Consider the following 13612-nt stretch of genomic DNA (forward strand, 5'->3'; position numbering starts at 1 on the left):
CCAAACAATGAAATATGTACTACCTAATTAAAAACGAAGGAAGTGTCTATCCCAGACAAGCGCTTTCAGAGACTATAGTGCCTGCCTAATTGGTGGTCAGGAATTCCTTCTTTACAGAACCTGGGAGACCTTTCTCTCTGTCCTCTGCAGAACGTTTCCACTGTTTACAGTGTCCTCTGCCTTGTTTTGGTTTAAAACGTGTATTTCATCATAAGTAATGTAAAATTTACAGTAGGGATAGAATAGGCTAATAGTAATTAGCAATTGGGAAGTTTTGATCCCAATTGATACAGCTTTGAGGTACTTCACTCATAATATGCCGAACGTAAAAAATTGAAGTATTAAAAAATAGTTTTAAATGTGAGTAATACATATGCAATACATACGTATTGCATGCATTAGCCTGTACGGGGTCTATCTTTTTACGATTATTGTTCAGATACGAATAAAAATACTGGTGTGACAATATCATAGTTTATAGATCAGTTAGGCCGTTTGTTCAAAGATCTAAACGTTTTTACATTGCCATGTCTACAAGCCAATTGCAATAACAAAAGGTTTACAGTCGCGGTAATGAAACTGCGAACATTCCCTTGCATAGTAGTCTACACTATAAGTCGATACCAGCTGTATTTTGTGAATAGAAAAGGGGTGGGTTTTCACGTGCAGGCTATGGCAATATAAGTTCAGGTCAGTGGGTCTCGTCAGGTATATGGCGAACGCCGTAGACATCACAAACTCATGTCGATTGCCTTGCTGACTAGAAGAGGTTCAGCCAAAGGAACAATACATTTGGAAAGAACTAACCAGCTGCAACCATTTGCTAATTTATGGAAGTTTGCTAGTTTATGGAAGTTTATGGAAGTTATCCTCTTTACAAGTAGGCATGTGCTTATTGAAGTGTAAACCCAAACGTTGATGGCTTAGATGTTTAACATCATTAAAATGTAGTCGGTAAATCGTACGTGGAAAATATATTAAGCAACCGAACAACTAACATGAAAACGTTAAAATGACAAATTAAACGATACCCTTTACTATAACGAATTCTTGTGCTGCGCGATTTGTAACCTATTTAACAATGCTGAGACAAATTACAGTACCATGGAGAGCGGCACCATAGGACTACATGAAAGCCAAAACATCACTTGAATTATATACAAATACCGTGATTCTTTAAAGGAACAGATTGAGACGCGATGCACGCCAATTATATTCGAAAATGTTACTTCTGAAATACATTATTTCAATATGTGGTTATTGCAGAAATATGCGTTTTCATTTAGGCTACAATAGCTTATTTCCTTGTATTCATAAAGAAACCAACGTATAGACCTGAAACCCAGTTGACAAATAGACCAACGTTTTCTGAGCACACATAGGGCTTCTTAATTTGTACAATAGTGATTGTCGATTATACTTCTTGATCTGACTCACTGGTCGCAGCCAACGCAACAAGGAATGTCACTTTTTGATCATCCATAAGGCAAAAAACAAGCAGGGGCCCACTTGTTAGACACAGAATAAGATCAAATGACGAGCCTTGTGTGCCATCAGCATGCAGCATTTAGTGAACTAGCGAACCTAGCAAAAAGAGAGGTCTCCAAGCTAACGGCTGAGGAACTCAGGTATGTCTCGAACATCTGACTGCATTCAAAGTTCAAATTGGCAGCATAGAGAGAATGTTAATATACATTGAGGATTACCCAAACGTGAACGTGAGAAAAACTTTGCATCTAAATCGTCAGATTGTGACGGGGGTTCACGGTCCATAAGGGTTAGACTTTTTTTTTGGTAGAGATCAGTGTTCACAGTGTGTTATTGGAGACACACGAAAAAGCTACAAAATAATCAAAAACATGTTTTAAGAGATGTAGGGCAACCTGTTAGACTATGGCCTATCAGTTGACCACTTAATGGAACCACTGCGTGTCTACGATGAAAACGTTTCTAAACCGTTAATAATTACGCATATATTGTCTCTTTCAATCCATTTCCAAAATGAGTGGAAGGCAAACTTATAAAAGGAAGACATTTATAGTATATAGGGAACCCTGAGCTTAAACTATAGCTTACAAGTATTCAGCTACCATCCATATTATCCAAATTTTCTTTCCCCTAAAATCAATATTCAATATTGGCCATGATCAATGAAGCTATGAAGCTTTCACTGAAGTAGAGCCAGAAGTATCCCAGTGATTCACATAGTCACGCTTTATACTCCATACCACATGCAATGAAAGAATCCGTGACGGGCTTTTCTGTTCGGCTATTTCCACTGTGAGATTATCAGTAGGAGCATCTACTTATCATACTTCTCATATTCTATTTAGTCTCACCATTGTTCTCTTTAAGAACCGGGGTCTTAAATTAATGTTTTCAATTCGTTGAATTCAGCTTTTGTTTTTTCCTGTTATTGTTCATTTATAGAACTGTCTCCTGTCTGACACCGCAGTGTGTAAACTTGGCTATTTCCTATTTTACATCCTCCCATACATAAATTATTTCATTTCAGTCCGATAATGAAGGAAGCTTTTCACAAAGAAACCCAATTACAAAGTCTTTATTCTAAGTTTTACGAACTATTTTCTATTAGATAAGGTCCTTATTTCTATAGACAACTTCCCGCTGACTTGCTTGTTTCAATACGAGTGAACACTGGAAATGTTTTGTTATCTGGGCAAGCGGAGTTTTGCAATTTTATTAAACGCCCCCTTCCCAAACCTTGGCACAGCATTACGTGCGCACATTATGGGGGATCAGTCTGTTTAGAGTGGCTTAGAATACTGTCCCGTGATGCAGTAGGTAGCCTAGTGTGTGATGTAATTTCGCAGCAGATATAAATATCATCGGCAAGGGAAAAGCGGCATGGCTGAGCCGCGCTTGACTAGACGGCCAACACTTCTCAACTTATAGGCTACTTGGACTATAAACCCGTTTTACTCTTATCTATACAGATTACCACGTAATGGACTGTCCTAAAAAGCAAGAATAGGCTATATGTTACGAAGGAAACTCATCACCGTTGTCTTGGAATGAGCGTCTTTCGTCATTCATTTTCATTCGTTCGTTTTTTGTTATTTGGAGTTCAACGTAAAGGCCGGTACAGGATAGATATTTTTAGTCCCTTTAATTCCCTCAACAAACACTGCAGGTGTTGGTAAGGATGGCCTTGCAATCGGCCCTCTTACCAATATTGGTCTTGGGACTGATGACTACTTTAGTGCGTTGTGCCCCTTTTCCTGGCAGGCTAAACCGCACAGTGGAACGACGCTGGGAGACACTGTACTCGCGATCCTTGGCTCGGATCCCTGGGGACAGAAGAGAGATCAACCGGGATAGCGACTATCTTATGGGCATTAAACGTCTACGACGCCTTTATTGCAATGTAGGAATTGGTTTTCATATTCAAATTTTACCCGATGGGAGAATAACAGGAGTGCACAACGAAAACCGTTACAGTAAGTTCAGTATTATTTTGACTTTTACGCATCCCAGCCTCGTCGCATGTGCCTCTAGTGCAATGATTCCATGCCCTTAAAGCCAGTTCCCGGACGGTTCACTGATTTAAGAATAGGCCCAAGCAATTCATAAAATTAAATTGAGGCATAGTTTACTTTCATACAATATTGTAGTGCTTTATATAACCTGAGTGACAGATCTAAATAATTGTTAAAGATCTATATAAACAAATGTTTTGATGTGGAACTTGTGTATTCAATTATACAATACAATACAATACATACATGCATTTCAAGAGTTTGGATTTTGCCTCCATAACCAATATCACAACATTAAAACATCACATTATGTTTTAGTGCCGGGGCATGGTTTTGTGGCACGGTTTGAAATGCCTTACCAATTTGTATAATTTTGAAGTGACAGATATGGTTTCAAGGGCTGCAATTTATTGATTATAATGTGATTATTTTGTAATAGTTGATTAAATAAGGTGTCTATGTGGCATCGGTGACATGCAGTGCACTGCTACAATCTATGATCATTTTAAATAAACGGTCCTACATCTTGTGTCAAACGAGTGAAAAATTGGCCATACACTGAAACATCTGGAAACTTAAAATGACGTGTGGGTGCTTTCCACTCTGAAACTAGTGTCTGAAATCAGAGATTGCGAGGAGCCAAGCCAATATCCAATACGGGTCCTAAAGTTAGGACAGAGATACACCCATCTGTTACGGTAGATTAACCCGTTGGCCTTGCGTGTCTAATTAATGTCTGCTCCAGACAAAGTCATAATGAATAACATTTGCAGACACAAAGAATAACAAACTTTTGTCTACAACAGTAGTCATTTCAAATGATATGATGTATGTCAGAGACACCCATATCGACAAGGTTTGCCTTTTAACTAAAAGCTTGTTGTGTTCCCTTGGCCTATTTCGAGACACAACGTAAAATTCAAAAGAGATGCATTACATAGGCTCCGTTTGAACAGCTCCAGTTGCCATAAAACACCTTTAAAATCGAGCCAGACATCATTTTGGACCCAGAAGTCCAATGCATAACATCCTACTGGAGTTAAATTGGACATTAATGGACATGAAACTCTAGCCAGGACACTGAATGAAAAGGCAAGAGAACGTAGAGGTCAAAATGCTTAAAGATGCTTGCACTACTTGAGTTGGTTTCCTCCCCAGACATGGGTGAGATTGACTGATGCCAGACCAATCTCCAAACTAAAGACTAACCCCTATGGAAAATGCAGCAACCTTACTGCTAGCCCCAGACGTTGAATGTACTTTTTAGATGACTTTGGTCAGTTGAAAATTGACACCATGTTTTAATTAGGCAAAGTGGCGATGTATCTAAGAGATCATAGCATCTGACCAGTAACAGAAAGGTCACAGGATCGGATCCTCAGTCTGAGAAGTAAAAAATGTGTCATTCTGTCCCATAAGGCAGGCAAAACGTGTTCCTCCCCATGATGAGTGTGACCTAATAATGGGTTAAAAAGTGAGCCGGGTTGGTCCAGCTGTCTGGGCCATAGTATGTGTGCTTCAGCAGCATGGGTTTGAGTGTGGTCCACTGCTCTTTTAGCAAAAAATAAAAACTTTCAGTCAATTTGCTGTATCTTGAGAGCGTGATGTCATCATTTCTGTTTGTAAATTGCTGGGCGTGTTTCACTGTGTCGTGTTTGGAGGTGATGTATAGGTCTGGTGGAATGCAGTTTTGGATAAGCGTAAAAGGTCCTGAAAAAGACAAGTCACCAAAACATATAATTGACATATTCTAAGAGTATAGTCTAGGGAGCACAATAATTGTGTTGGAGCTACATAATCGTTTATTCATCATTTATCATCAACCTATTTTTTCCCAAAAGGTTTCTTGTCAGAAAAACTAACTTTTGGGGCTACAAATGAATGAATATCATTTAGACTCAGGCTAGTCTTTGGAACAACACATTCTTGGTGGTTTTGCTGTACGATGCACACCAGTTTTGATACCCATCTAAAGTAGCTATCAGTTTAGCCATGTTGTGTTTTACAATGCTTCTGCATCATAGCAGTAATGGCTATTTCCAGTGTAATTTCATGTTATTCTTTGTATTTTTATACATAAGTCCTAAAACTTCAAATTTCTAAATGATCCATCAATTTGAAAACCTTAAAACACATCCCTATGTAAACTATGTAAAGAAAATCCAAATTAAGAACAAAGAAGGGCAAAGGTTTAAAGAGCAACTGAATCAAAAATCAACTTCTCTTCTTGAATACAACTCATGTGGAATTGATACAATTCAGAAACATGTAAATGTAAGTATGGCAATTACGTTCATTACGCAAGACTCATTCAAAATTGAGTTTTATGAAACTTGTGTGACTGCATTTACGTCATCTAGCAGACACTCTTATCCAGTATGACTTACAATAGTAAGTGCATACATGTTCATACTTTTCCAAAACTAGCCCCTCGAGGGAATCAAACCCACAACCACAGCTTTACAAGCAACTTTTTCTTGCCAAGTGACCTGCACGGGATGTAATCTGCGTCAGAGTGTATATGAGAGTTTGGTTTTCATTTCAACAATGTCCATTTGCCCACTAACAGAGGATGAACAGCTGCAGTGATTACAATCTATCTGGCACAGGCAGTCAGAGGCCAAGCAACTAGAACTGTATTTACACAAGAAAACCAGTTGTGTTTTTCCACTTTATAAATACTGCCCCAAAAACCTTAGTTACAGCAGATGTAAAATAGTGTGACTAAAACTTTAGGAAATACGTCAAAATATGACACAAGTCTTGAGTAATTCTCGATTCATTCAGTCTATTTTGAGCAAGATATACAGCCTTCATGTCTAAAACGAAAAATGTCAGTAACTGCCACAAACCACCCCTCCTACTGTAGATGGGAATCTAGAAAAACACATACGGAATCAGTGCATTGAGACAAACCTTATCTGTCATTCAAACATTGAAAAGTTAGAAAATAGAATTGAAAATAGGGAATGAACCCATGACCCTCAGAGACAGACTTTATGGCTTTAATGGACATTCACCATTACCATCACATAATGTCTTAGCAACTAACAGGCATATTGGCACTCAAATTCCCCCTAGTGGATGATATAGCTCAAACATAACAGCAGAACCGAAAGTAATCTGGTACTTCTTGGGGTTTTCCCCCAAAAAACGGGCTACATGACGCAAACGGCAGTATTTATAAATAATGTTTTCTTCCTTCCAGGTCTCCTTGAGATATCTCCAGTAGAGAGAGGAGTTGTTACAATCTACGGCGTCCGGAGTGGTTTATTCGTGGCCATGAACAGCAAAGGGAAGCTGTACGGATCGGTAAGTGTACGAGATAATTGATGGTGGATTTCCACCGGTAGATGTTCTTATCGCTAGCCAACTGTATTACATGCCCCCACACTTGAGTCGGAAAAATCCCTACCTCCGCAGCATGCACTACGTCCCTCCACCCCCTCCACCCCCCCCACCCCCCCAGCAGCTCCTTTCCGTGTCACATTGTTGGGCTGGGTTTTTGGCATGCTTCCAGTGCCTGGCCGTGTTTTCATTGTGGGCCGGATAAACCCAGGAACGGTAGCGCAATAGATCATTCAGACTGCACATTCCATTCTTAGCATTGCCAGCCACCACATGCACCTAGTGTCCTTCCCAGAGTAAAGATGAACTGGCCAAAAAGACCACCCACACACATGCTGTGTGCCGTTGTCCAGTACAACCCATGGTGCAGTTTGGCCTATAGGCCTATAGACTCTACGGCACGACATTTTCATTGATGTTTCGCGTGGGCTAGATTAATAGTTGGACCGTTGTTCTAGTAGTATAGGTTTTATCACCTGCCCTAGTTAGAACCACTGGCTGATTTGAGCTGGTGCCAGCAAGACTACGTCAGCCTTTCCACACATAAGTGTCAATATTAAAGATCAAACCAAACTGTAATAAGGCCCAACCTACCCTTCAGCTATTCATCAAGGGATGTAAGGGTTTCAAAAAACCAAATTTGAAAATATTTTTCTAAGTTTCAATTTACCACATAGTAGGTAACATTTAGATCATGTCTATGCTATCGTACTGAGTACTAAATGAAAAGCCTATAATTAAATATCCATCCAATCTGTCTTTTAGGTTCACTTCAACGACGAGTGCAAATTCAAAGAAAATCTCCTGGCAAATAACTACAATGCTTACGAATCAATGGCATACCCAAGGATGTACATTGGACTAAGCAAGACCGGTCGAACAAAAAGAGGAAACCGAGTATCACCAGCCATGACAGTGACCCATTTCTTGCCAAGAATCTGAGTGACTCAGAAATAGACTGAACCTCACTAAGGTGGGGTGAGGGGAGACTCGAAACGATGCACTTTCAACTGGAGTTTTATGCAAGATGAAGTCATCCTGTCCATTTTATGTATACATTTGTATTATATCTGTTTATTTATAAATGTAAATCAATTTTCTATTTCGGGGAATGAGGTCCTCACTTCAGGGGGAATTTCAGAGATCAACACATTTATTTATGTTTTTATTTTATTTATCAGAAGTCTGCTGCTATGAGGTGTATGGGTGAAGTGAGATTACTTTACTGAATTATGGTTTTCTTTGTTCTTTTAATACATAACATATTACACTGTGACAGAGCATATGAGATACTTCTAAATCAGTTCCATTTCCTTATGGATGGAAAATAACTTGTCTTAGATCGAAGTTCTAACAAGTGAAACTATATGCAGTCATTGGTATTAGAAGCAGGAGCAATTGTCCAATGGCTGGCCTCTGTTGTATGGAGTCTAATTGAAACAGTATCAGCTTACTACTGGTTACAGAAAGAGCCGCGTTGAAGTCCTACACTCTCAAATCTGTTTTTAGCTCTGCCAGGGGGTTGAACTTTGAACTTTTCTGCAGTCAATCTTTGTCAGATCTATAAGACTCGGATAGAGAGAGGCATCTTCTTGACATTATATAAGCAGAGAATTTAAGAGTTTAAAGCCAAGGTCAATGCTGACGTGCAAGGCAGAAACCATAACCTAGGCTCTATAACATATAGCTTTTACTATGGGACATAAACTCAAAGTCCTCTTCAGTATGGAAATTATATGCATTTTAAAATGATCAATTAAAGTAATCGCAAGTTCAGCATCACAGCTTCTCCCTGGATTTAAAATGAGAAGACACCATCAAGTTAAGTTTCCCACAAGTGTGTTTACACCAAAAAGCTAGAAACAGTTATTTTTGGGGGAGGAATGTGTGACCATCAATTTCCCCACTTTCCCTGTTCTCCATCTTCTACCTCACATAATCCAGAAAAGCCCTAATCTTTTCAATAGTTCACTCTGAACTAATTCTCTTAAAACCGTTGAAGACTAGCCTCTCTCTCATTGCTCATTTCTTTTCCTCTGTCTCTTTGGAGCACCAGGCAGCCATTTCGTCCTAGTTGCGCCTTGTCACATTTGAGCTATCTTTACCATGTGATTTACTTTTAGAAAGGATAATCATGGTAGAAATATTTACAGACAGCTGTTAGACTGCACTATATGCTCAGCCAGTAACCCTATATTTTTCTTTATATATTTTGTAAATATAACCCGTTAACTGGCGAAGCTTCAGTCTGTTATTCCTCCTTTGCGAGCTTTCATTCACAGTCTTTCTTTCTATTTCAATAGTCATAGAATGTACACTAGTGTTGACTGTAAACTATTATAATAGTCATGACTGTACACTAGTGATGACTGCACACTATTACAATAGTCATAGACTGTACACTAGTGTTGACTGTAAACTATTATAATAGTCATGACTGTACACTAGTGATGACTGCACACTATTACAATAGTCATAGACTGTACACTAGTGTTGACTGCACACTATAACAATAGTCAGACTGTACACTAGTGTTGACTGCACACTATTACAATAGTCAGACTGTACACTAGTGTTGACTGCACACTGTTACAATAGTCTTAGACTGTACACTAGTGTTGACTGCACACTTACAATAGTCTTAGACTGTACACTAGTGTTGACTGCACACTATTACAATAGTCAGACTGTACACTAGTGTTGACTGCGCACTGTTACAATAGTCAGACTGTACACTAGTGTTGACTGCGCACTGTTACAATAGTCAGACTGTACACTAGTGTTGACTGCGCACTGTTACAATAGTCAGACTGTACACTAGTGTTGACTGCGCACTGTTACAATAGTCAGACTGTACACTAGTGTTGACTGCACACTATTACAATAGTCAGACTGTACACTAGTGTTGACTGCGCACTGTTACAATAGTCAGACTGTACACTAGTGTTGACTGCGCACTGTTACAATAGTCAGACTGTACACTAGTGTTGACTGCGCACTGTTACAATAGTCAGACTGTACACTAGTGTTGACTGCGCACTGTTACAATAGTCAGACTGTACACTAGTGTTGACTGCGCACTGTTACAATAGTCAGACTGTACACTAGTGTTGACTGCGCACTGTTACAATAGTCAGACTGTACACTAGTGTTGACTGTACACTGTTACAATAGTCTTAGACTGTACACTAGTGTTGACTGTACACTGTTACAATAGTCAGACTGTACACTAGTGTTGACTGTACACTGTTACAATAGTCTTAGACTGTACACTAGTGTTGACTGCACACTGTTACAATAGTCAGACTGTACACTAGTGTTGACTGCGCACTGTTACAATAGTCAGACTGTACACTAGTGTTGACTGCACACTATTACAATAGTCAGACTGTACACTAGTGTTGACTGCACACTATTACAATAGTCAGACTGTACACTAGTGTTGACTGCACACTGTTACAATAGTCTTAGACTGTACACTAGTGTTGACTGCACACTATTACAATAGTCAGACTGTACACTAGTGTTGACTGCACACTGTTACAATAGTCAGACTGTACACTAGTGTTGACTGTACACTCCTCTGAGACGGTACCATCTCAGGTTCAACATTCCACATACCATGTCAATGTTCAATATACACGAGTGGTTTTAGGCAACTGTTGAAGCAGAAGAAATTGCAGGCCATATCCTGTGTGAAATTGCATGCGAAGTAACTTTGAAATATCAGGTGACTTCGCTAAATGCAACTACAGGAAGACACATTAGCAGTTGGTAGTAAAAAACACATCAGAATGGCTGACCTAATACCTCAGGAGGATGTTTGTCAACTCTTTGTGATGATGGTGAAACACCTGCTGCACAATATTCCTCCCATAGAACCGATCCCATCCTGGAGGCTCTCCTGCCTTTCTAAAGACTAGTACACATGGCAGCCAAAATGAGTCAAGGCTATGATGCTTTTGCATACCAGCCAGCACCTGAGACTGAAAGGACCGAAAACAGTCCTCTGTCCTCTCTCCCCTGTGACCCGGGAGGGGAAGGTGTGTGATTTGTTACTTTAACGGTGGATTTCCATCCATATTGCCTCTCCTCACCACCTCCCCTCAATCACCTTCAGAAGGCGGTTTCGGATGGAGGACTGAAGAGTTGGCAAAACCAAGTGAGAAAAGGCCAGAGAGCTTTTTGCAATATTCTTTAGTTACTTGAGACATCAGGCTTCACTACAAATCTCATAATTATTTTCTTTGCCACAGCTGTGCCAAACGTACCCCAGTATACTGTTTTGCATGGCTGACCATAATGTTTACAAAAGACTGAACTGCCACTGGCAAATATTATGTGACCTCTCCATCAACCCTGTTTCAACCATGGCAGTCACCTCATTTGACTAAACAGCAAGTATATAAGCAACACAACACAATGTTCTGAAATATGCACCTTATAGACAACACTGTACATTCAGTTTTTCCCTGAGTTCATTTGTTGAGATGATACAGAAACATGACCTTAAGATGTATAAATGAGCATGCTCAAGAGTTAAATGTTTAATGTTCCTTGTCCATTATCTTCTATGGGCGCTTATTTCTTACACTGCTGTGCTGCTCCTGCATCCATGGATTTTTTGCTCTCAATTAAGAAGTGATACTTTCAGAGTCAGGTGGTCTTGTTTCCATTGCCTTTAAACAAATATTTATCAGATATTTTCTGTAGTTTTATACAGTTCCTGTTAAATATCTAGATTTATGTGCTGTGCACATGACTAATGCCTAACTTACATGTGAAGTTAATAAATCTCAGACTGTTCTAAATTGACTCTCTCATGTCTAAATTCTTATTGGTTAATGTATGAACACATAGTGACTACATCAAGTGTAAAGTAACTGATTGAAATAATAAGGAATTATGATAAACGTGGAGATTGGTGTTGCATTGGCTTTCTAATAAATAAATGTTACATCAAATTTGACTGTATCTGTTGTACTACAATTCACAATTATTTAACTGAGAAAACAATATATATGTCAGCTTAAAGAGACTAAGTAGATCCAAGTTATTTATTTGGTAAACTGTCCATTTTGATTAATACCTCTTGGAAGAGTGAGACAGGTGTGGCCACTCAATACACATGTATTTCTGTCCACTGGCTAGCCTGAGCTAAATGGAGCCTTGTCTTTGACTGAAAGAATGACAGCTTTCTGCTTGGGTAAATTTAGGCTGCAATGTTTAAGGGTTGAAAATGATCCCTAAAAAATTTTGCTACACTAGATCTCCCTGCCTTGACTCCATTGTCTGCCCACCAAATAAACATGGGCCCACGTGTATTTCTATTTCAGATGTGCCTTTCAAGTTCTGGGTAAAACACTTTACATGATCTTCAATAACTAGTTTTTGACAAATGGGTAATTGAATAGCTGTTGGAAGGTGTGTGAAGATTCCAGCCAGATACAGCTGTGCTCAAAAGTTTGCATACCCTTGGAGAATTGGCAATATATATACCACTTGAAAAGAAAACATGAGTGAGCAGCCAAAACATGTCTTTTATTTCTTAGGGGATTCACATTCAACTGTAGGTTATAACAGAATGGCACAATCATCAAACCAAACATGGCAACAAAGAAAAAAATGAACTGACCCCTGTTAAAAAGTCTGCATACCCTTAGTTCTTAATACTGTGTATTGGCCCCTTTAGCATCAATAACAGCGTGCAGTCTTTTGTAATAGTTGTCTATAAGGCTCTGAATTCTTGCAGGTGGTATAGCTGCCCATTCATCTTGGCAAAACGCCTCCAGGTCATGCAAAGTCTTTGGTTGTCTTGCATGAACTGCACATTTGAGATCTCCCCAGAGTGGCTTGATGATATTAAGGTCAGGAGACTGTGATGGCCATTCCAGAACCTTTATCTTTTTCTGCTGTAACCACTGGAGGATCAACTTGGTCTTGTGCTTAGGGTCATTGTCATGCTGGAAAGACCAAGAGCGTCCCATGCGCAGCTTTCATGCAGAAGAATGCAAATTGTCTGCCAGGATTTTATGATAATATGCTACATTTATCTTGCCATCAAATTTCACAAGATTCCCTGTGACTTTAGAGCTCACACACCTCCAAAACATCAGTGAGCCACCACCATGCTTCACAGTGGGGATGGTATTCTGTTCATTATAAGCCTTGTTGACCCCTCTCCAAACATAGTGCTTATGGTTGTGACTAAAAAGCTCTATTTCTTTAGGATAATCATGGTAGTTCCAGAAGCTGTGAGGCATGTCAAGGAGTTGCCAGTTGGCATTTTGTAACCAGGGTTTTTTGTGGCATTGGTGCAGTAAAGGCTTCATTCTGGCAACTCGACAAAGTATCGTCGTATTATGCTCCTTGAAACAACCACACAGTCTTTTTCCAGAGCAGCCTGCATTTCTCCTGAGGTTACCTGTGGGTTTTTCTTTGCATCCAGAACAATTCTTCTGGCAGTTTTGGCTGAAATCTTTCTTGGTCTACCTGACCATGGCATGTTATCAAGAGATTACCGGATTTATCCACTTCTTAATAAGTGATTGAACAGTACTGACTGGCATTTATAAGGCTTTGGATATGTTTTTATATCCTTTTCCATCTTTATAGAGTTCACTTACCTTGTTACACACATCTTTTGACTGTTATTTAGTTAGTTATTTTCTGCTCCCCATGGCTCAGTATCTAGCCTGCTCAGTGCATCCATGTGAGAGCTAACAAACTCATTAACTATTTATACACAGACACTAGTTGTAATT

General features: G+C 39.4%; 1 protein-coding gene across 1 annotated transcript; it reads left to right on the plus strand.

The window, feature by feature from the left end:
* Nucleotides 1-2887: 2887 nt before the first annotated feature.
* Nucleotides 2888-11658, plus strand: fgf4 (fibroblast growth factor 4). Its single transcript, XM_010881798.4, has 3 exons — nt 2888-3461; nt 6709-6812; nt 7614-11658. The coding sequence occupies exons 1-3, from the start codon at nt 3167-3169 to the stop codon at nt 7788-7790; spliced, it is 576 nt and encodes a 191-aa protein (XP_010880100.1). The 5' UTR covers nt 2888-3166; the 3' UTR covers nt 7791-11658.
* Nucleotides 11659-13612: the final 1954 nt, after the last annotated feature.

The sequence above is a fragment of the Esox lucius genome, chromosome 2 (genome assembly GCF_011004845.1).
Source record: "Esox lucius isolate fEsoLuc1 chromosome 2, fEsoLuc1.pri, whole genome shotgun sequence".
NCBI classification, from domain to species: domain Eukaryota; kingdom Metazoa; phylum Chordata; class Actinopteri; order Esociformes; family Esocidae; genus Esox; species Esox lucius.